The 25151-nt window shown below is 46.0% G+C and overlaps 1 protein-coding gene across 10 annotated transcripts in view; it reads right to left on the bottom strand.

Moving 5' to 3' along the window:
* Positions 1–25151, bottom strand: part of Ank3 (ankyrin 3) — a 445234-nt gene that overhangs the window by 287374 nt on the left and 132709 nt on the right. For 2 of the 10 annotated variants that reach the window (XM_057751280.1, XM_057751282.1), the window contains exon 1: positions 15980–16545. The exons of 3 other annotated variants lie outside the window; for them this stretch is intronic. In XM_057751280.1, coding sequence (XP_057607263.1) covers positions 15980–16093 — 114 coding nt within the window. In that variant the 5' untranslated portion in view covers positions 16094–16545. Of the gene's footprint in view, positions 1–15979; positions 16550–25151 lie in introns of those variants that run through there. 5 more of the 10 variants (XM_057751278.1, XM_057751277.1, XM_057751279.1 and 2 more) reach the window with 5 other exon arrangements.

Below are 25151 nucleotides of genomic sequence, written 5' to 3'. Positions count from 1 at the left end.
TGTGTGCAGATGAGGCCATTAATGCTAGGTCTGGCTTTGGAATCCAGCCTTGAACATCCGCAAAGTGTCAGTAGGAAGCTAGGAACATAGAGAAGCATCTGATTTAAGGAAATGATGAAATGCTACTGTCCTGGCTGGTATATTTTATAGTGATAAAAAAGAATCTGTTAGGGGCAGGGGAGGAGGGAGAGGAAGAGGAGAAGGAAGAGGAGGAAGAGAGGAGGAAGAAGAGGAGGAGAGGAGGAGGAAGATAAGGTGAAGAGGGGGAGGAGGAGGAGGAAGAGGAAAAGGAGGAGGGGGAGAAGGAGGAAGAGGAGAAGGAAGATAAAAGGAAGAGGTAAAGAACTGGATGTATTTTTGAACATTAGTGAAGTAGAATACTATAGATCCATTAATGATTTAGAGAAAAGCATTCGCTGAGATGAATGTATGCTCGCGGATTCTGTTTGAGAGATGTTCTCAGTAGAAACAGACCAGATGCCAGCCTTACCGCACACCTCTAGCCATTTGAGTTGGGCGAGGGGAGATAAAGGAGAAAGGAATGAGCTTGCGCAGGGATGCAGGCATTACATACTTGCCACATAAGCATCAAGACCTGAGTTCCATCTTGGAACCCACATTTTAAAAAGTCCAGCACTGAAGAGGCTTGAAAAGCAGAACTTCTGAGGTTCACTGACCCAGCCTAGCTCAGTCAGCAAGTCATAGGCCAATGAGAGACCCCATCTTGGAAAACGAGGTGGACAATACCTAAGAGCGAAACCAAGGTTGACCTCTGGTCCTCTCATTCATTTACTCGCGTGCGCGCGCGCGCGCGCACACACACACACACACACACAAGAAAATCATGTATATAATAATTAACAGCCATGCTCCTGTTACTTCTCCATTAGATAGCTGTCACGTGGGGAGAATCAATCAGACAGAAGAACACAAAGAAAGGTCTCCCAAATCATAACCAACTGAATAGCAAATGAAAGTGATCCAACAGGTACTAGAGACTGTTAAGCATCCCACAGAAGTTTTCTTTGATTGACAGTTAGTGTTTAGCAAGAAACCCCATCTGTCTAAGGGTTGCATGAGTCTCTTGAGTGTTCCCTGGAAATTGCACATGAGATGCGAGCCCTAAAGCTCCACTGAGAATCAGTAGGACTACACTGGTGCTGATGCATTGCCTGCAAGTGGATTTTATGGGGTCCTGTAGCAGTGGCCATGGGGAGGCTCTCAGGAGGACCCCCACAGTCAGCCCTGGTGGCCTGCGGAAGGCAAGGGACATTGGGACTATCCACCAAGCTGGGGGAGGTACCTCTGATGGAGGCCGGTACTGTGCCGAAAGAGCAACAGCTGTGTTGGATGTCATGGAGTCAATGAATTCTTTGGAACCACTGTGGGAGTCTCTACAACTGCACACTGCTTCTATTGCTTAAACTGCTCCCTTAGGAATATTCCCCCAACATAAACACACACATGTTCTTCTCGGTTACTATTTATCGGCCTCCTGCTCTAATTCTCTCCAGCAAATGTACCTTCCCACTTTAACAGATAACCCCCACTAAATATGCTTAGTAGAAAACAAGGTCTCATCTCTCCGATGTTCATCATCAGAGAAAAAGGCAAAAGAGTGGGATGTGGGTGGGATTAGCATCCAATGAGTCACCTTGTGCTGGCCACTTTGGGTTCAATTAGTTTAGGTCTCTCTAACATCTCTTTGGGGTAGGTGTTAGGACGCCTGAGGGTACAGAGGCTTAGAAAGGTTAACTGCTGACCTCAGTGTCACAGAGGGTGGACTGGAGTAAGCTTCAACTCCAGGCCTATGTCCATAGGTCTTACCCAGGCTCCTTTTCTCATCCCACAGAGCCTCAAAAAAAAAAATCACTCTTTTTATTATTACAGAAATTCTCAGTAGCACTTAAAAAACTAACAAACAAACAAAAAACCAGGGCAGATTAAGCTGTCTGAATAGGCAGCGCCCAGATCGTATTAATAATTTAGGTCCCACTAACGCTGAAACGAAGCTGCAGGAAAACAGGTCAAAGCCGAGAACGCCAAATGGACGTAAGAGTACACTCTCTCCCTGGCTTTGACACAAGCCAAACCTTGACTCAGCCACCAGAAAGGAAATAAAAACAGAACGCCTATCACACGCCAGGCAGATGTCCGCATCGTTATTCCGTCTTATTGTGTGGGAAATGCGCTGTGATACGTTGTGTAAAATCTAATCAGCAGCCTCTAAAAGACAAGACCTTCCGCAGGAAGCCCGACAGTGACAAAGATCTGGGCTAACACACCTGGCAGCAAGAGGAAGTCATGCCGTGTCTGTGGCAGGATTGTGGGAAGTGAAGACCATGGCTCCCACTGGCCAGGTCCTAACACAGTCAGCAGGGAATCAAGGGTCACACACACACAAACACACACACACACAGTTCACGGGATCAAACCCAGGGCCTTGTGCATGGTAAGAAAGTGTTCTGCCTCTGAACTACATCTCTAGCCCAAAAATGTATTCCTGCTCCAAGATTCAATTTCAGACAAGAAAAGGCACATTCAAAGCCCTTTGAATGGAATTACTGAGTGGAAACAAGGGAGATTATCCGGATCACCAGCTCTCTAGTAATGAAGACAAGTGACTATATGAATGTCATGAGCCCAGGTCCTGGGGCATTAGCATATCAGTGCTGTTTGGAACAAATGTGCATAACAGATACCATTTACTTTATGATGGCAGAGGGTGACTTCAGCTGAACGGGCATGGTAAGCAGGGGTCCCTAATAAAGGTCATGCTTCAAGGGACAGGTATTAATTATATTTGGCAATTTTCAACACTGATATAGTTCTCCTCCTGTTATTTAAAGGCAGGCAACAGTATGGACAGAGTTAAGCAGATAGACTCATAGTGTTACTGAGTCAGGTTGTGGTGGCTGGGCCGCCGCACCTGGGGACAGCAGGCCAGGGTCCTCACAGAGAGGCACAGAGCAGTGCACAGGGAGGAAGCTCAGTGACTTCAGAAGCTGTGCTCACTTCTAGCACATTCCTCTCCTCACCTCTGACCCAGTATGAGATGGCGTGGCCAAAGGGAGGAAGAGTAGAAATCGAGGAATTTCTGGAGAACAGCACGCTTTCATCAAAGTTACAGATTTGCTCATGACATCTCCTAGATAGGGAATTCACACTTCCAACCTCAACTGCCATTTTTATGGTCCCCGATTCAAACTGCTCTGCGCGTTGCAATAATGCTTAATGCCCCTTTTTGCATCTGCAGATTGAAAACCTAAAGCTCAAGCCATGCGCCATTACTTAGAAAGCACTTTTTAAGCTATTACTGTGTAACGAGCATCATTGATGCTAAGAGCATATGAATGACATGGAACTGATTAGGAAATAAAACGCTGAACCACCAAAGTGAACGATTCTCCGGGTGGAAAGCCTCCTCGGCTGGATAAGTTTCACAGAGATGGGGGAAAGCCCTTTAGTCTCTGGCCGTGGGTTTGAGTTCCACCTCTGAGTTATTGTACCACTGATAAATTCAGTTTCCAAGTCTTAGGTTATTGTTGTTTTCTTTTTTCTTCTTTTTTTTTTCTCTTTCCCCTTCATTGGCAAAATGGGAATCGCTCCAGCTTTCTCAGAAGATTTATTCAAGCATTAATGGAAACAACAGCCTTTGGTACCTGTCAATCATATGATTGTAAATCGAACCTAACATTTGCTAGTGGGTTTCCTAAGATTTCAAACTGGGGTTGCTAACAAAGCCTAAAAACATCTAATTTTGAATATTTACATTTACTCTTTTTAGCTAATCTCCTCCCTCAAGTTAAACTTTGCGTCCACTGTCCCCACAGCTAAGGGAAAGGCCCAGGAGATTTTCCTGCGCTGAAAATCGGGAATGCTTCTGGCAAACCCCACTGGGATTCAGTTTTAAAATGCTGTCATCATCTCAAATAGCTTTGTGATGTTGATGTCAGCTTACCTTCCTACACACTGCATTCTGATAGCTACTCTCTGAAAAATGGCCTGTGTTGAGCAAACTATTAAAGGATCCTTCTACAGTCTTTTCAACAAATGATTAGGATAAAATGGAAGACTGGAAAACACAGAAATAGACTTATTAACCAAGAACTGAAAAAGTCAATCAGCTACAAAGAATGACTGCTGTTCTTAAAATAATACAGACATTTTAGGGATGTATTATATACACAGTTCTTTATCATTGATAGGAATATGGGCTTAAGGTAAATGGATTTCAAAAAAATGAAGTGAAGACAATCAGAAGTGAAGTCAGCTTGTCACCCTTCAAGTACAATTTTCAGTCTGTCGTGTTCTTCCAGGAGAAGGGGAGAAAAGACAAGCCGGGTCCCATGCAAGGAGGTCCCCAGCATCGTGCCCCATGGCACTTCAGTATTCTGAGAAGATGTTCTGCAGGGTGGCGTGGAGGCTACTTGAGGTACAGAATGTTGGGGAAGGCATTGGGGGGGTTAGAAGTCGGGCTGGCCTGGGTTTGAATTTCCCCTTTACACCAATGAGTTATGCCACATTAGGTAAAATGCCAGAACTTTCTGGGCACAATTTTCCTACTCAGGGAACTGTAAAGATCACACCCTTGCATGAGAACTCGACACATTGATCCACTGCAGTATCCAGTCTTCTTTGTTCGATGATTTGAGGCTCAACTATAAAAGGAATGGGCAAATTCTGCTCCGCACACTCTTGCTGAGTTCTTTACAAATTAAAAACTAAGTCATGAGTGTGTGGTGAAAAGATTACGCCCAGGTGTCCGACTCTGTTCTTCTGTTGGGTTTAAGGTGAACGGAACAGAGGAACGCCAGCCAGTCTGAGGGGCAGTGGCAAGAGTGAATCAGTGTGAGCAGGAGCACAGACAGCCTGATTACTCGCTGTGTGGGGCTGGAAACTCTAGAGGCTATGCTGGTTGGGTTCTGTCAACTTGATCCAAACCTACACACATCTGGCAAGAGAGATTCTTAACTGAGAAAGTGTCTCCATAAGACTGACCTGTAATCAAGCCTGTGGGACATTGTCTTGATTTGTGATCGATATGGAAGGACTCAGGCCACTGTGAGCAGTACCACCCCAGGGCAGGTGGTCCTGGGTGTATAAGGAAGATGGCGATGAAAGCCATGAGGAGCAAGCCCGTAAGCAGCATGGCCTCTGCTTCACTTCCTGCTGCCAGGTTCCTGCCTTGAGTTTCTGTTCTCACTTCCCTCACTTATGAACTGTGACCTGAGAGAAAGAAAGAACCCTTTTCTTCCTTGAGTTGCTTTTGGCCATGCAGCAACAGATACTTAACTAAAACAGAGGTCCCAGAACACAGTACCTTTGAAATTCAATGGCCGGTGCTGTGCTGGTGAAAACAGCCAATGAATCACTATGAATTCTGGACGTAGGCATGACACACTGGTCAGATCATCCATTCCCCCTTAAGTTCCCAACAAGCACAGAACTGTTGCATTGCCTCTACTGTAGCCAATATACAGGGGGTGAAAAACATATATGTACACACACACACACACATGCATGACGTATCTTGTAGAGAATGAAGGGTCATACAACCCAAGGAACTACTTTCACCAAGTACACCTTCAACATTCGTGGCTCCATTTTCAAAATGAAGTCACTTGCTCAGGCAATCATTTGCCTGTGAACATTGTTCTTAAAAAAATTTTTATTACGCTTATCTACTTTGGTGTAGGAGGTGTGCCATGGCACTTGTGTGTAGGTCAAAGGACAACCTGAGGGAGTCAGTTTTCTCTTCATCTACCATTTGGGTCCCAAGGATGGAAACCAAGTTATCAGGCTTGGAGGCGAGTGTCTTCATCAGCTGGGTCATCTTGCCAGTCCCTGTGCATATGGTTCTGGAGCACCCTTGAATATCTACGTAGGTGACCATCCAGAAATGGAGAAACTAATTAACAATGGTGTTAATGAATCCAAAGTGTAGTTAACACGGGAGTCTTTGAGAGCAGTTCTCAGAGGGATGGATTTCATTCCCAAAGGGCTGAGGGGAAATGTCCGAAGGGCTAACCTGTAGGTCTCAAATGCTATGCAGGGTCAGTGATGTAGTCCCAAGATCTCATTCATCAGTCAGTTCAGGGAGTAATGAAAAGTGCTTATGAGCTACAGAAGTGTTCAAACGGATCCTCGAACTGGCTTATGGTTCCTCACCTCCTTTTTGGCTCTAGTCGTTCAAGTTCATTTGAGACCATGTGACGGGAGAGGAGGCTGGGAACCTTGCTAAGTAACTCTCCAGATTCCAGGAAGCTGGCAAGATGAGCTGCTTTACCGTGTCTCTACTAAAAAATACATGTCCCTGCTGATCAATATGGGAGCTGACACCTAAAAAAATGCATTTCCAGGCTCTGTCACCAATCAATTGCCGCGCCACTGTGGAGTGACACCCAGCCTCTGCCACAGATTGTGGTGCTCACCCCCGGCTCCACCCCTTTCTCCATACCACCCGCTTGCCTGCTTGATTGACGTCTTGGTCCTCTTAAAATTAACCATGCTTCCATACTTTCTTCAACGGTACATATTTCTTTTTTTATCTTTGTGTGTGATGTGTATGATGTGTGTGTGTGTGTGTGTGCACGCGCACGCTGTGGTGCATGTATGGAGGTCAGAGAAGAGCCGTGGGTATTGGTCCTCTCCTTTCACCTTGCTAGAGTCAGGGTCCCTTGTTCGCCCACTATAAACACCAGGCTAACTGGCCTAAATTGCTATGCTCCTTGTCTCTGCCTCCCATCTCTCTGTGGGAGAATTAGGTACGTTCTGCGGATACAAACTCAGCCCCTTACTCTTCTGAGGCAGGTACTTTGCCCATTAAACCATCTCCCTAGCCCTGTATAGACTTCTTACCAAACAGTATTTCCCTAGGATATTACTGTTTGTATGACTGAAGTCACAAGGGTCTGTAGTGATATCTCCATGTGGATGACAAATATGTCAATATCTCTATGTTCAGTACCTACTACACCCTGGACTACCTTCCCTCCTAATCCCCCCATCTTTCTTTCTCATTCTTTACTATGTGGTCCACACGTGAGAAAGGAGAACTATATATGGATTGGATGAGAATGGTAATGTTTGCCCTGCCCTAATTATTTAGGAGGACACTGGTGATTGAGAAATATGAGGTTAGGATCAGTTAAATCAAAGCAGAAACTGCACATATACAGGCAGCTCCTGTCCTGGATGCTGATGACATCCTAATTCATGACACTTTGGTTCTTCGATGGCCCAGCATCTTCAGAGAATCAGACAGGGGCCAGAGTGTTGTTGAACCCTGACTATGTGTCGAACATTTATACTGGATTTCCATTGCTTTGTTCTCTTTTAATTTATACAGACCAGAACAATAATTTGGGAAAAACCACGGGGGGAGGTGCTGTTTGTTTTTAAGAGTGCTCTCTCTATACAAATACTTCTTTAGAGTAAAATTAGGATGATATCACAATATATACACTCATTCCCCTTCAGTGTTGAACCTATACATCAACATCTATAAATAAACACTTTTCAGTGACTGGATTCCACTTAAAAACTATTTTAAATATATTACTACATTATCTGAAGTAAAACTGTTTTTACTATTTTAGGCCTTTGCATGCAAACATAAATGACTAATAAAAAATTTCAACTCCTAAGTCATTTAACTTTTAATATCTCAAAGGGGATCATTCTTCACTTGATGTAAGGTTTACCTTGGACACCCATTAATAAAGACCCTAAGAAAACCTCACAGAGGTTGTGGTTTACTTAACAAGAGATGAGAATCGCACAGAGCCAAGGCAGACTGCAAAAGGAGCCCGAGATATGCTGATCTCTTAAGATGTGGATCACACTGTGTTCTTACAGCACTGACCCAAACACGAAGACTACGAGAAAAAGGTCCCAGCATGCAGGAAATCCACCAAAATCTCCGTTTGTTTGCTTATCATCCTTTGCCCATCTGTGCAGAGCAAGGCACGCTCTATCCAAACGGGGCCAGGGAGGGCCCTATGAGTCTCTCTCCTTTGTATACTAGTTCCAAACATCTCACTATGTAGCCCCAGATGCTCTGGAACTCACTATAGAGACTAGGGTGGCTTTTAACTCACAGGCTTTTAACTCTGCCTGCCTCTGATTCTGCCTCCTGAGTGCTGGTGTTAAAGGAGTAGGCCACCATATCCCAGTGACGAAGTTTTATTACGTGAATGAATGCAGATAAAAATGTAATGCGTCAAAGCACACCTTACCTACTGCTGAACTCTGTGTTTTCTCTATGAAAACTTATAAAAAGCAAATATTTTTTTGGGTTGATTCCAGGAAACAAAATATACAGATTATAGGTGTATCTATCTTCTTTGAGGAGAAAAATTAGCCATAGAAAAGATCATGGGCCTGTAGTGTAATGAAGAAGGAGAAGGGAAGGAGGAGAAGGAGGAGGGGAAGGAGGAGGAGGAAGAGGAAGTGGAGAAGAAGAAGAGGAAGAGGAAGAGGAAGAAGAAGAAGAGGAGGAGGAGGAGGAGGTGGAGGAGGAGGACAAGGAAAGTAGGAGGAGGAGTTATCAACAACTACAGTAGGACCCCCAGAGATATAATAACATTGGCCTGGCAAGACACACCCACTGGTACAATATTGGCATGAACATCATGGGAGCAACCAACCACTTTCTGAATCGACTTAAGTCTCATTCTGCAGGATGAAACCTGGCACCACTGTTGAACTAAGTATCCATGGCCAAACAAGCCAGTCCTAGGTCCTAGGGAAAACCTACTAGTGTTATTCTAAGTGGACATAGTATTAAAATTGCTCCTCATGACTCATCGTTCTAGCCATAGATGAACGCATCACTCAGCTCTCATCGGAGAAGCATCTCTTTGCTTGGATGGTAATTAACAAAAGATCCCAAACTGGCAAGGTGCAGAGAATAAGAGACATCAGACTGCTTAGCCCCCACTTAACGATTTATGCTGAGCCCCCTGGGACTCAGAGATCATTGCAAAGAGGGAGCAGAAAGACTAAGAATCAGAGGCAGTGAATGAACGCAAGGGACAGTGTCCTCGGAACACCATGGGGCAGAATTCACAAGTGGTGTACGAGCTCAAACCAGAGCAAATCCCAGCATGGAGAAGGGAGGCCTTGGTCTTAGCTATTGGTAGCTGCTGGGAGAGGGAGAGTCAAGTTTTCTTTAAGAATGTTGCCATGGAAGGTCACACATCTGTGAAAGTATGGGCAGCACAGATTGGATTTGACAGCTGGAGGGAACAGAAGAAGACACAAAGTTGGGCAGCTGGGGGAGTAGATGGGGGAGAGGGTTAATATGGTCAAAACTCAAATTCCCAAAGAAGTAATAAGTATTTTTAAAAATAGAAATAGAAATAACTATGGGGGGAACCTAAGCCTCTGAATTTGATTAATACATTCAGACGTTAATAAATCTATCATTTGTACTAATATGATTTTGTATTGCTCACCATGTTAACTAGTTAATAGCAAAAAAGGTCCTGGTGTTTTTCATGAACAGATGAGAGAAAATTATGGAAGAAAAACAGTAGCAGGACATTAGGAGAAAGGTGGGCGAGCAGCCTGCTGCCAAGTCTTATTCAAATACCTTTCCTATCCCTGCAGATTATGGTGAGACAGTCAATGGCCAACTTGCAGGCTCCCTACGGGTGGTTAAGCATCCTTCTGCCCTCTGTGAGGCTGCAGTGAGATGTTCCCTGGGAACGGACCTGTGCAGTTCTGCAAGTTAATTGGTATAACTCCTGAAGATGCAGGATGAAAGATGCAGCTCTTTATTTCCTGTTCATTCTCAAGGGCAGGGACCATCGATGCTATCTGCTTCTTTCTCTCAGCCAAGCCGCTCTGCAAGCAGTTCACTGCATCCCGCCATGGCTTGAACACACACTGCAATGACAGTCACGCTGCAGATGAAGAGGTTGAGGTGCTTAGAGCTCACACAGCTCCCCCAAGGTCATGCGGTCGAGTGATAATCCTAACGTCCACTCTCACACCCTCCATTCCAAACTCATGATCATTACACAGGACTGCCTTTCATGCAGCCTATCAACCCTTCATCTGTCTGTCAAGTCCATCCTCTGATGTAGCAAGATTCAGTTCGCGTACAGCCAACAATTTCAACCTGGTCTCAAGGAGCCTAGACTCCCAGATGAACTAGGCGTGAAAAGACATCACTGCAGCCCAGCATTTCAAGGACAGCAGCAGAGAGAACAGGCTTCCCAGGAGACCTGAGATCTCTCTTCTTGATACACAAGGTGACAGAACAAGTTCCTGAAGGTCTGAAAAAAATCACATCCCATAAAAGCCCATGAGCAGAACACATGTGCAGCCTAGCATCCTATGACATAAATACCTGGGTGACTAGGCATGAGCAAAACCTGCAAAATGTCAAGACACCTGAAACAGCACGGAAGGGGCCACAGCCAGAGTTCATGTATTCTGAAATGTGCTCTCAGGCCTTCATTGCTTTGACCTTAAACAAGCCTGCTAGACTTTCAACAAACTCAGTGGGCAAGTAGATCTTAAAGCTCTACCACCCAAGCAGTGTCTACATCCATCACTGATGGGTTACAGGACGTTAGGCCAATTCTTTTTCTATCAGCCTTTGTTTTCTCTATGAGAAAAAATGGAGATAGAAACAATACCCATGCCACAGAGGAGAGGGACAAAGCAGTAGCCTCTTAGAACTCCTCTGCCGTACTAGCAGGCAGCCACATAGTCTTGAGATGTCATTGTCTTGGCTCATCTTTAAAGTTCTAGTGAGGGTAATTTTCATTTGCAGCATTCAAAACAAGTTTTAAGGACACAGAACCTTAAGGACACAGGGCTCACATGGCTCAGCAGGTATCAGCACTGATTGTTCTTCCACAGGACCCTGATTCAATTCCCAGTACCTACAGGGTGGCTTACAACTTTCAGTAACTCCAGTTCCGGGGGACCAAGGCTCTCTTCTGGGCTCAAATGAGCTATCCAGGCATAGTGCAGACAAATCATCCACATACCTCAAAATTAACATTAAAAGATAGACCTTTTAAGTAAAACCTCAAAATATATTATACAGAGGATGAGAAAGATAGATATATCACAACACTGGATTACTCTGAGAAGCCAACTGTATAAACTGAGATTTCTGATGCAAGTAAAGAATTGCTCCTTTGCAAACCATTCTAAAAGAATTCCACTTATGATTTTTTACAGTTTTCTTCATTGTGTTTGCGTGTGTTCATATGGGTGTACATGCATGCAGATAAAGGTATATATGTGTGCAGATTTATGTGTGTAGAAGCCAGAGGTCTACCTCTGGCTTCATTGCTGAAGGGCCCTCCATCTTTTGTTCTTTTCAAAGTCTCTCCCTGGCCCAGAATGTACCTTCAGCTAAGCTAGGTAGCCAGTGAGCCCTAGGGACCTGTTTGTCCCCACCTCACAGCACTGGGGTTATAGGTGCACACTACGGTGCCCATTATTTTATGTGGGTGCTGGGATCAAACTTGGTTATCACAGTTATGCAACAGGCTCTTTACCCATGGAGCCACCTCCCAGCTCAGCCAGTCTATTGGGTCTACAGCAGGGACAGAATGGATGTCATGGAGTACCCATGAGGTAGGATGGGAAGATGCAGTCAAGAGAGCTGGACAGCCCAGCCCATACTGGACTTCATGAGCTCCAGCTATGGGGACTCCAGAAGTCAGTTTAGTGGCTCATGGCTCGGTTTCTTCAGTTGCAGTATGGAGATACTAAAAACACACTCTGAAGGGTTATTGTGACTGTTAAAGCAGCCTCCACCCACAAGGCAATGCAGAGAAAGCCCCGCCTGGTACATGGTACCCGGTCAGCAAATGGGCCTGGAAGAAAAGACTAGAATTCAGGAAATGCGATTCTTCATGTCTCCCTTCGAGCCAGGAATTTGGCAGCTTCCCTAGAATCTGATTTCTTCTCGCTTCCCACCTACAATCCATTGCCAAGTTCTACTGCATCTTCCTTTAAATATCTTTCACATGCCACACCCCCTCTCTGTTGGCAGAGCCCCACCCTCCCCCAGTTTGGGCTCCCAGCATCGCCTGCCTGCCTGGACCGCCATCCGAGCTTCCTGACTGCTCTGCTGCTGCTGTCTACAACACCAATGAGCCATGCATTGCTCCAGAACAGGCATCCTGCCCCCCCCCCCCCCGGAGCAGAGATCTGCCAGTCCCTGTAGGATGGCACACATAGGCCTTCATACTCTGGTCCTTCCTGACTTTTCATGCCATGCCCTCAGACTTCCTTTTCCCCAAAGCACTCCAAAATCGCATCTGCTTTCCATGTAGCTCAATGGTTTCTCCTGCTGGCACCATTTTGGCCACGGGGGTTCTGGCATTCTTGTCTTCTTTATCCCTGCCTTGTCCTCCAAGGCTCAGATTCTTTCCCAAACCCATTCTAGCCAATTGGGATGGGCGCAGCCGGGGGGAAATCTCTGTACTGTCTCTTAGAAGAGCTTTTCCTGCCCTGTTGGAGGATGATGGGAGAACAGTTTATCTTTCTCCTCCTCTCTCTTGGGAGCGCTCACACCACTACCACTGTTTGTTTACGTTTCTACCCAACATCTGACAGGAAACCTGATTGGTAGAACTCATTTTATGCATGATTATCGAATGAAGGCATGACACAAGAAAGAAGCAATGAGGGTTTATTTCTGCTTTGTTATTGATTATTCAAATTCAATATCAGTCATCAGAAATGACATTCCTCACAGAATTGAATTACTCTCAGGATTTCTAGTTTATTTCAGTACCCGGCACCATGTTAGCTACACAGAGAGGGATAAAGGAGCGCCATAGTGCCTGTGTGTGCGGTGGTCTCAGGCGGCCTTCAAGGTTTGTTTGTTTAACCAGATATCATAAACATATATAAGCAGATATTCATATGTCCAAAGCTGATGGGGGACAGGGCTGAACATGCAGAGAGCATGAACACATGGATAATGGCAACAAGGGGCACGCAGGGACAACAGGGTCACTGCCAGAAGGGAGCTCATGCCTCCCTGTGTTTGTGACAGGATGAGCTATCTACTGACACACACCTATAGGCTGGTGAGAGAGTTTCTCTCTGCAGGCTGCCAAGAACAGAGACCTAGCGTCACCTAGGCAGGGCATTGTGCCTACCTTGGCTTGCCCTCCTCTGCTGTAAATCTAAGCAGCCCACTAGGAGAAGAGTGTGTGGAGGGGAATGGAACCATGACGGGAGGATCCACCGGGGTGAACTATCTGTCTTTAAACCAATATCCATTCAAGCCTTGCTTGTACCCCCTTCACACAGAATCAGGGGCCTGGCTCAACCTCAGCAGGAGAGTGCTAACTGAGCATGGGCAGGGACTCAGGGTCCATCGCCAGTAGCCCCCACCTTCGACCCCCGTTAAAGGCTCTAACCACTTCCTAAATGCCTTTCTTCTCTGAGCCACCTAAAACTCCTTAAACTATGCCAAGAATAAAGCGTCTTTATTAAAATTCAGCCAATTAAAATTCATTAGCATTTTTGGTGTGCGTGTGTGACAGGCAGTCCATGCTCCTAGTTAGCATATCTAAAATGGCACAAATGTGCGGCTCACTGGGCTTCAGTGAAGAAACCTGGTGGCGCGTCAGTCTGGCACCACAGTTCCTATGCATTCCGGTTAGACTAGAGTATTTGCTCATAGGCCATGATGGTTGCTGCCGTTTCTCATAGTCAAGACAGGGTCATCTTCGACTGGCTTCAACCTGAACCACAAAGTCTTCTGTTTAAAAGTCACAGGCTCTTTTCCATAATGGCAGCTTCGATACTTCCTAGTCTTTCCTATATGGGCTTATCTAAGAGCGTTCACTATGACTTTTATGTAATTAGAAGACCCTAGGGGATATAGTTCTGCTTATGAACAACTATCTCCACAAATGCCCACAAAGCAAAATTTAAAAGCAGCAGCTCCTCCCCACCTCCCCCCATTGGCACAGGGTCTGTCTTAGGAAACAAAGTAGCCCCCTGGCCTTGATTAGGGATCTAGAAAAAGGTTCAGAAGAGGATCAAAGTCAAACAAGCCAGGGAAGAAAAGTTACATTTGCTGTACCAAGTGGATGAAGGTATGTCTTCAAAGCTTAACTTTGTACGTTGAAAGCCATCTATAAAAAATCTGATCATGGGGATTATCTCCCACAGCACATTGTCCTTCAGGTAATATATGTGTGATGCTGTGACAGTGTCATTGTGAGCCACTCTCTGCAGCTCCTCCCTCAGAGTCCTGAGAACAATGTATCTACATCACCTTGTCTGTCCACCATGGCGATATTGATATTGCCCTATGTGAGCCCTCTGGTTGCTAAGAGATTTACGTTGGGCAGACTGTCGCACTTCTCACAAAGCATTCTGGTCCACAAAGCTTTTGCTCCAGCTCAGAGAGTCCTGAAGCAACTCTACCTCACCCTTCCCTGTGTGACTTCTTAGTCAAGCAGGGGCCCAAGTCTGTCATTGTGGCTACAAAGTCCTGCCATCAACCTTCAGGGTGACACTGGGCCTTTACAAAAATGTGTGTCCCTGCACCCCTATGTCTCGGAAGCCCATTTAGCATCAAAAAGTGGAGACAGGGATATTTGGCAAGGGACCATCCATAGTGACCTTCTCGGAGCCAAATCTTGTATAATAAAACAAGACCAGAACCTAGTAAAATATGGTCACTTCCTAATTTTGCTACATAAGGTTTTGAAACACGCCACCACAGAGTTCCTTATTCCGAGTTTGTACTTTTATGAAAAGAGATCCAAGGAGTTTATTTACAAGAATCCCCAAATGGGGACATGTGTACACGCAACCTCTTGCCGCAAAACCACCGCAGCTCTCCAAATTCCATCTCCTTCAGGCAAAAGGCAGTGCGCCTACACCTGCAGAGTCTAACCCTGAAGGAAACTGGGAAGGTACCTAAAATAGCCATCTCTCTCTCTTGAAGAAAGGTAGATTCCATGGTTGGAATTTGCATGTCATTTGCAAAGCAGACACATCGAGGCTGAGAATTCATGAGGAGCCTCTTTCCCTTGGGGTATCCACACAAACACATCACAATGTTTTATGACTGGCTTCTACATTCAGATCACAGGATTTTAGTAAAATATGATTAACTGTCATGCAGGAAAAGTCCTTTGGACTGGCCAGTCCCCAGGAGTCACCCTAAAAGGGCAAAGCTACCAAATAGTAATACCTCTTTAGCCGCAACGAAACACCACTGGCCTAGAATCTCCTGTGTCTCCTCTCCAGCCTTGGAAACCAGAAATGGGTACTTAGTGCCCCATGAGGGCTTTGATCTCAGACCATCAGTGTGAAGGCTGCAGGGCTCTCCCCTCCACCCCCATGGCACAGGAATTCCTGCATTTACAATCACTCTCGCCCAGCAGGTAAGATCTGAACCTCTGCGACTTTGGCTCTATTTAACCCCAGAAAGTTATTTCTAGTAGCTGATCTCCACTGCAGAACCCCAGCTGAAAAATACCTCCTAGAGAGAAGAGGCCCAAGGACAGCGAGAAGGCAGAGCAGGAACCGGCTTGAGGTCATAAAGCTGCCCTAAGACGCGCATGCTTGTGACACACTTCCAACACAAAAGCCGGCTTTTCCACACAACAGACCTCTAAGAAGTACAAAGGCCAGCTCGGGGCAAAACCACAGTCACCTGCAGTCTATTTAACCTTGACCCAGCTGCAAAGAAAGTAACTTTAACTCCTTGGCTACACCCTTGTGTGCTGTGCAAACATGCTGGAGGCTCGGTAAAGTGAGGCGCACCTTCCGCAGAGCCCCGCAATCACACCCCCCACCACGACCTCCAGGAGAAAGCCTTCCATGGCCCATGCTTTACCGCCAGCCCCCCATCCCGACTCCCGATTGACACTCTATGCTGCCCATGAAAAGAGCCCTTCACACTTGTCACGGATGCCGGGAGGAAACGCATTCACAAAGATGAGAGCTCCGTGGCACACATAGCTACCTTTTTCTTGCGATCCCGGGACCGTTTGCGGTGCTTCTTTTTTTTCTCAGTCTCCTCTTCAGCATTGATTTCTAAATCCCTGTTTTTCTTCAGCTGGGAGGCGGCATGAGCCATAATGCATCGAAAAAGACCCTGTCAAGCAGGCAGAGCTTTCTCCGAAAAGGTGATCTCCTCAGGCACCTCTAATCAGGCACAGAGCAGCATAGTCCTTGCTGGAGAGGAGCCTGGGCTGAACGGCAGGGAAGCATCCAAGAGGCGGAGAGGCAGAGATGCTGGGGGAAACTGCAGCTTTCAAAACCCACTCCAGCAGGGTCCAGGTTTCACCCTACACCTTGCTGCGCCTTTCTCTCTCCTGGCGAGGGCAGCCATCCTGCTGCAGAGGCTGTAGTGGAGGCAGCTGGGACCAAGGAGCTGTGTTATGGCCGCATCCCCTGCCACCAGCTGGAAGTGTCTAAGTGATTTCCTCCGAAGGGGGAACGCTGCAGAGGGTGCTCTTCCGAAGGGGAAGGATCCGGAGTCACCACACATGCGGCAGTCAGAAAGCCAGCACTAATCCTGAAAAAAACGACTTCAGAAACCTCCACGAGAAGGGAAAGGGCTGCAATTTATCCATCAGCCTAGATCCACACCAAGCGAAAAATTAACCCATCAGAGAACAGAGCTGCTTGGGTTCAACTGCTGATGGTGGCAAAATCTATAAAATAAATTAGCTACATTTTCCCAGGGAGATGCTGACTCCATTTTCGGGCAAACAATGCAAGCATTGCTGGCCTCAACAGGGCATCCTTTATGCCCGGTTAGTCCTGATGCATTTTGTGGCGAGGACTACAGAAGGGTCCGTTGTCTTTTTAAAACAACACGCTCATGACAACACATTAGCCAGGAAGGCGTGAGCCCACTGTTGTGAGGGACAGACGCCCAATTCAGAGGTTCCCCAGGACTCTCCTCGCATGTGGTGTGAGGGGCAAAGGAGAGAGCAGTTGGGCTGTCATCAGTGTTTCTGAAGGGCTTTCACACCGGGGTTCATTGTAATCACGTTGCTGTTTGTGCCACCTGAGTCCTCAGTGACTGCAGCCTCTGAATATTCATTGTGTGAAGTGAAGCAGCAGCATGGCTCAAGGATGCCGGTGCCTTCCGTCTTCTGTGAGCATGCACTGCAAGAGATCTAAGCAGGGAATCACACACACACACACACACACACACACACTAGCACTGACATCAGTAGCATCAGCAAAAGGGCCTGATATGCTAGACTGGGCCCAAAGCCTGTGGGCTCAAGTTAAAGACGTCTCAATCTCACCAAGAAAATCAAATAATGAGAACCGAAAGTGAGGCTCCATACTCTGGCCTAAGCACAGTGGGCCTTGGGAGGTGGACATGCTGGGCTTTGCAGAGGGAACTCTGAGCTTCATAAGGGAGGAGCACAATGCCCAGGGCACTGTGGGGATTGGGTTGTGGCTCTACAGAGCAGTTTCTCATCTGGTGTGTGTCTCGAGCACTGAGTACAATTCTTACCGGCCAACATCTACAAACTGATTCTTCTCTAGACATCAAAGGTCCCCTCTCTCCCGTTGACGGTCCTCTAGACTCTGTCATCAGTGATAAAGAATCCGAAAGATGCACAGCCCACAGCCTGTCATTCTAAGTTGATGGCACATGTCACTGAGATCAATTGAAAAGCACTGGTCATACAGTTGATGATGGCCTACTATGTGCACCCATTCACACAGGCTTGTTTTCCATGGAAATATCTTCATGAGGAAATGACATATCATAAGAACCTTGATATGGTCTCCAGAAACCACAGTGGAAACAAAGTAGATGGGCGTGATGGCTTGCAATCCCAGTGCTGGGGAGGCAGAGTCAGCAAATCCCGGGGGCTCACTGGCCCAGCCAGCCCAGTGTACTGGATCAACTCCCAGCCAATGAGAAACATTGCTTCAAAAAAGGATGATGGTGACACCTAAGGAATGACACATGAGATTGTCGCGTAGGCGCCACAGGCATGAACACACTCACTCACACATGTGCACACGTAACATGTGCACATGCATACACACACAAACACATGTGTGCATGCATGCGTGAATGTATCTAGGCGGGCATGCAAGTACATGTGTGCACGCACCCACACAAACACACACACAGAGTTTTTATGTTGCCTATTAGATTGTCTTATCTAACAGGAAGGAGGCAAAGGCTGTGAAGGTATAGACCAATCTGACTCTAATTCAAAAGCAGACGAGCCCTAATCGGGAATGAGGAAGAATCAGAGCCTTTAAGTTTTCTCACCAGGACGATTCCTCCAGAAGACAGAGTGGGACAGGGGAAAGGCTAGCATGTGAAGCCTTGCATGGCATCTCCCTAAATAAGCCCTATACTTTTGAGGAATATTCACACAGTTTCAGCCAGCTGAAGAGGGCAGCCAGCTACAGAACTGGCGACCTTCCCATTGGCTTCAGGATCCTTTTCTCCTCCCTTTGCAGACATTAATGAGACTTCAAAATGTAGCGTATTTCTAAGTACCCTTGTTCAAGGTACCTTCTCCCAGGGAGGCTGGCAAAACTCTATGCTTTCATTGATCGCCACCAGTAACAACGAGAATAAACAAGCCACAGGTCTTCCACTCTAGAAGAAGTTTTTGCTGCTCCAACATGGCCAGAAGTTGAGGATGGAGAATGACTTTTATGACACCATAATGAGAAATATTCTACCCATTGGCTACTTCTTTGTTTTAGTAAGCCGGGAACACATCACAAATAAATTCTAAGGCACAGCCTATTGAGTTTCTTCCTTAGAAGAAATCCGTGGCTTTATCCTCTGCTTACAGACCTGAACTCCACAGATTTTACCAAGGAAGGTGTCCCTATGGGTCCTACATTTTTATTTTCTTACTGAAGGGTCAGCCTCTTCTCTTCACTCCTTGATTAAAACTTCCCTGAACTATCCTGTTCTCATGGAGAGGTTAGGGATGACTGGTCAGGTTGGCCAAGATTATATACCTCTAAAGTGAGCATGTGGTCCCTAACACCAACAAGAATGGAATGCAGATGCGGAACCCGAGAGAAAGATGGAGCATCATAAAGCCAGTTCAGTGCCATTCCCATCTAGAGCAACCTGTCCAGTCCCGCTCCTAACAGACAGGCTCGTGGCCAGTGTGAAGAATGCCAAAGTTATTAAAAAGTGCAGTGTCCCAGCCTTAAAGGAATGCCCTCAAGGACAAAGAAATTGTTCTTATTTTGTGAAAGTCTCAACTACAAAGATTCCTAGACCATCCTTTAAAAATGTTGGGCAAGAGTGATTGCTTAAACTTTTGCTAAGAAACGAGGGCTTTTCTTCCCCACTAAGTTCAATGGAGGGTCAGGTGTCCTGGCGACAACACGTGAGCAGTTTGGCTGAATCCAGAGAGGAGGCAGGGAGCCCTATCTTTGTTCCTTCCACCTTCTTCTGGAAGTCAGAATGGATGTTGTCTGAAAGCAAGCATGTGGCAACCAAGAGTCCTGGGTGTAACAATGTCACCACAACTGTTGTCCGGAAGGGACTCCTCGTAACAAAGTAACTTGATTTCTTACCAAAGTGAATGAGCTTCCTTTAGAATTATTCTTCTATGTGCAGCGTCAGATCATGTGACCGCGACTAAGTAAAAATAATAGTTGTTTTCTTCCTTGGTAAATGGAGCAATAACTATTCCTTAAATAATAGTAAGTTAAGATTCAAAACAATTGTGAGTAAATATTCCGTTGAAACCGGCCGAATCCATTCATATCAGGATTTACAGACTTGAGATATCATGGCCAAGGTCTTTCTACCTCTTCCTTCCACTCCGGTATACCGTCACCATTATCTCAAGGCAGGCTTTGATTATTTTATTAGTCCAGCCAATTGATGATTTGCCTACTCTCCGTTGTTGGTTCTGAGATTCCCATTCCACATCCTGACTCTGCATTGTTGACCTCAGGTGACAAATGATGACATACACATATGTGATTTCTATGGCGATGACACGGCCACTTGGGTGATTGGTGGTTGAATAGCTGTGTATTTTTCCCCCTCGTTTTTCAAATTATTTCTTTGAGAATTTCAGACAATGTATTTTGATCATAACCACTTCCTCAGATTTTTTAAAATTATTTCTTTGAGAATTTCAGACAACGTATTTTGATCATAACCATTTCCTCAGAGCCACCCATTAGTGAGTTATTACACGGTGGAGGGACGGAAGCTGGGCAGTGCGCAGACACTATACACTACCCTAATATGTTACTCTATGCTATAGAGCGATGGAACAAGCCCACTGGCTGTAGCGCTGCTTGGAAGCTGTGTTTTCCGGGCTTGACATCAGGTTGCCAGCAGTGAGTGATGTGTCTACTCTGACGGCATGGAGACTACTCCCTGCTCCATCCACTTCCCTCTCCTCAGAACGTGTGCAGCCTCACCATGACAGAGTCAAAACAGTTCTCCCCTCACAAAGGAAAATGGGTTCATTTTTATCTCATTAACTTTGGCATCAGATAGAGACACCATCAAGGGTTCCTGAGCAAGCTCCGAACGATGTGGAAAAACAAGAAGGACAATAAGCAGCAAGGAAGCACCCTGGCAAATTCCAGACTCCATCAGGCTCATTCTTCATTTTCAGAGGCTTGCAAAGGGCGTGGGCGGTGTGGCTGGAGATCTCCGAAGGGCTCTCCAGCTATGTTCCTCCTGGGGAGGGAAACCTGTGGTCCACGAGCACTGGCCTTGGCGCCATCTGTCTTAGCCCCGGCTCTGCCCTCCTTCCCTTGAGAAGACAGTCCATTCAGCTAACTGGGCTGACCTCAGCACTGGAAGAGAGAGCCAGCTGTCCCAAGCACACCAGCTGCTTCAGTGACCTCACACAGGCAGATGGGAACAGACACGGGGATGGCTTCCCCATAGTCTTCCCGTCACAGCCACACAAGCCAGCCTAGAGATGAGGGGATCTTATTGCAAGAGGAAGGCACCGCAGCCACACCCCTGGTGTCTGCTGGCTTGAAAAGGGACATTGGTAGTGCCAGGCGGAGCGATGAATCCACAGCGGGCGGGTGTGTGTGTGTGTGTGTGTGTGTGCAAACAAAGACAACCTGACAGCCTTTTCTGGTCTGGGTTCTCACAGGCGGAGGAAGCAGAGGAGATGACTGACTTCAAAGACGCCCTCTCCCTACTCCTGAACGCACTTTGTTAGGTGACAGAAGTCACTGGGTGACATAAAGGAAGCTACCTAGGGATCGTCTTCTTCAGCAGTCCTTACAAGCTGTGCTCATCAGCCGCTGTACGCATAAGGTGGCTGTTGGGTCTGCGATGTGCCTAGCACAGCTAGAGAAGGCAATGTTTAACTTAACTGGAAAGTTCAGATTGATAACCCATGCTCAGGTGAGATACTAGAACACAGCCCAGCATATGTGGGGCAATTGTCGCATGCCAACCTACACTTCCTAAGTTTCAGCTAATATACAGACCCACATTTTAAGACTTAAGTTTAATAAAATGTAAATTATCAAAAGAGCTTTTCTCGCTGATTTTCTCACCGTACAACTTCAAGTTAGTCTAGTTAAATCAAGCATAATTTCCCCCATTGAAAATGTATCATTAAGAAATGACACAGGTGGGCTTTTATATTTCTACTGGACAGAAGTAGTCTGTATAAACCATTCATTTGTACTCACAAAGAGAGGATCTGATTTGTCAGAGAGTGTCCTCCTAAAAGTAGATATTACCCCGCCAAACAAGCATCAGAGAATACCCAGGTGCTATTATGCTTGCGCTCTCTCTCTCTCTCTCTCTCTCTCTCTCTCGGAAACATATGCTTACTGTAAAATGGTATTATTCCAGCACTTGGGCAGCAGAGATAGGAGGGTTGTGGGTATGCTGTCAACATGGGCTATGCTGTAAGACCCTCTTCTAAAACACAAATAAGTAAGTAAATAAAAATTAAACTGCCCATGCCTCTGGCATTTGCTAACTCTCTGCAAAAGCAAACACATAGGAAGGAAAGCCTTTGTTTCTAGAGAACGGAACGTTTGACTGATGTCTTTCACACCTATGGTGGCTCTCTAAGTATCGGTGTGCGTGAGGAACAGAGAGGTATGCAGCAGCAGATCCTAGGATGGTCTCCAGTCAAACACAGGTACCAATTTTCAGGCCCTTGGCTAAAAGAAGCAACCAAGTGCTACACACACACCAGTCATGTGCTCTCCCAGTCACGTTCTGTGTGTGCTGTGTGCTTGGTTCCTGGGTCATGTGCATGGATAAGACTTCATCCCTCAGTGGGAGAGAAAGATGAAATAAAGAGGAATTAACAAAGGTAGCCCACAATGGAAGCAGAGGAAAGGTGGCCAGGACAGAACCTCAGGTTAGCCCCCACCCAAAAGTCCTTCTTAGGTCAGGGATGTAGGCTCTTCTCCACTCACTATGCTATGAGTTAACCCTTCACGATCTAGTCAACTTAGCCAAGTGCTCACGTGCTAATCAGGTGACAGGGACACCATTTATGTCCTCCATGAAGGTGCAAATAAGTCCACTACCAGAACATTCCAGTCTTGAGAGTAAGGGCTGGGGGCCGTAAACAAGTAATGAGACAATTTCAGATAGAAGAAACAAAAAACAGAAAACAAAAAACGTGCTGAAGAAATGCCGAACTGGAAACGCTCAGGCAGAAAACTGTTTATAGAAGCCTCTTGCCTTCTTTAGATTCCCATCAGAAATAAACCAAAGTGGTGAGAGTCAATTTACCAAGGCATTCTACTCTGCATCGGTGGTAATTCCCCAGAACATTATTGCACCGAGAAAATTATTTGAAAGTTACTTGATGGCTTCTCAGGTCACGTGTTCAATCCTGATGCAATTACGGAAGATGAGCATCAGACATGCTTTTCCATTCCTTGTCTGCTAACCCACCTGAACAATTAGAGTGCATCACTCTCATCCACTGATGATTTTAATGACAATTTCAAGGCCATGGATGGAGTAGGACCATCGAGTCATGCAATCCCTTCCCTGTGTTCTTGTGAAAATGTGTCTCCCTTTTAGCCAAATGCGACAGAGTCTGGAATTTCTTTGTTTTGTTTTTTCTCCCCCCTAAGCTCTTGTTCTTTAATGTTTATACAGTAACCTATCCAAGGTGGCCCAAAGGAAAGGTCATGCATGTAACCGCCACAGCATGGCTGCTCCCTTTGTTCCTGGTGGCTATGAGATTGTGAGGGCACCTTGTACACCTCCCTTCCTGCCTTGTTGGCTGTTAAGGGGAGGGTGCAGTCAATTCGCTCTCCCATCATGCACTTTGTGATGATGAAATGAGGTTGGAAGAAAGATTCGAAGATGGACTGGGTCCCCTTTCCCTGTTGTTTTCAGATCAAGATGCAGGCAAGCTAAGCTGCCTTTCAAAGGAATTATTTAAAGAAATGGCTGTCAGCAAAGGTACAGAAGGACAAATCTGAAGAGTCAGAAAGCTGGTGGCCTGCCAGGTATATTGGCACATGCCTTTAAAGCCAGCACCGGGGTGGCAGAGGCAGGACAGTGAGTTTAAGGCCACCCTGGACAAAACAGGGAAATCTTATATTGACCAAACAAACCCAAGGCTGTGCAGTGATCATTTCCCACCCTGTGTAGGAGAGAGTGTGATAATACAAGAAAGGGGTTCTGCTTCAAGAAAACATTTAGCCATTTGATGGCCAAGACCATATGGATAATGGTGGGTAAGAACGAGAGAGAGAGAGAGAGAGAGAGAGAGAGAGAGAGAGAGAGAGAGAGAGAGAGAGAGAGAGAGACTATGCCAGATTATATAAAGACAGTCAGTCAAATGTCAAACTAAAACCCAAACACAAGTCTTTATCAAAATGTGGAATGTGTGGACTTGTGTCTTCTAAAAATGCTGGGGTTGGGGATGTAGCTCAATTGGTTGAGTGCTTAAACTAAATGTAGTGGTCTATACCTGTCATCCCAATACTCAGCAGATGGAGGTCAGAAGATCAGGAGTTCAAAGCCATCTCCAGCAACATAACACATTTCAGGTCAGGCTATAGCACATAAGATCCTCTCTAAATCAACAAACAAATCTTTATTTTCTTAACTATATCACCCATGGCCATTGGAAGCCCTATCTGCAGAATTTATGGCTTTGTCTTTTTATGACGTGGAAACTCATGTCTTTCCTATCTTACTGGCATGCTTCAGTAGCTGATGTCTATAAACCATGAATGTCATAGAAAGTAAAGATGGTACAGAGTAGGGCAGACAGACACTGAGTAGATGAGCACTCGGGTCCCTAGCACACTTGGGGTATTCCATGGCTCCTCTGCACCGCATGTTAAATCCCAGTAGGCTTTTATCTGATGTTACTTTAGGAGGCACATTGCCAATTACTGCAATTAAGACTCATATGATGAGACTGGACCTGGCTCCATGGTTAAGAACTTTCACCACTCTTGCAGAGGACCAGAGTTCAGTCCCTAGCACCCATGTGGCAGCTCACAGCCTCTTGTCCTCCAGATCCAGGGGATCTGATGCTCGCTTTTGAACTCTGTGAGCACTGGTTCCCCCTGCTCCTGCTCTCTCGCTCTCTCTCGCTCTCTCTCTCTCTCACACACACACACACAAAATTAAAAAATAATAAAAATAAATCTTTAAGATTCACGTGGCATGCTCTATAACTTCATAGCTTTTTCCTTGCCTCTCTGTGACATCAGGACAGGGCGGAGCCACAAATTCCTAAAGTTTGAATATTCAAAACATCTTGGAGTTGGACATTAGGTTATGTGGTCTTTGGGAGAAAGTGATCAAGAAATGTATTAAAGACCTTTTATTGAGACAGGATTTCATGTGCCCCAAGGCACTTGCTATATAGCTGGGAGTGACTTGGAGCTCCTGCTCCTTCTGCCTCCACCTCCCAACTGCTGGGATTACAGACGTGCACTGCCATGCTTGGTTTATGAAAGATAAAAATTTAACGTGGATTCTCTCCTTAATTTCTCTTTGAAGAGTTCAAATGAAAGAAGCCACTCCTTTTCAAGCACTAGGGGCCCTTGCTTGGTTCCAGCAGATTTTTGTAGTGACTCTTTTAAGGAGAGAGCCAGCAAACACATTTGCAAAGAGCCAGGCAGGAAACATCTTTTAGCTCTGCTGACCAGGTGGACTTGGAGCCCCTGCTGGACTCTGCTTT

This window comes from Chionomys nivalis, chromosome 19 (assembly GCF_950005125.1).
Source record: "Chionomys nivalis chromosome 19, mChiNiv1.1, whole genome shotgun sequence".
NCBI lineage: Eukaryota > Metazoa > Chordata > Mammalia > Rodentia > Cricetidae > Chionomys > Chionomys nivalis.
This window is presented reverse-complemented; position numbering and strand designations above follow the sequence as displayed.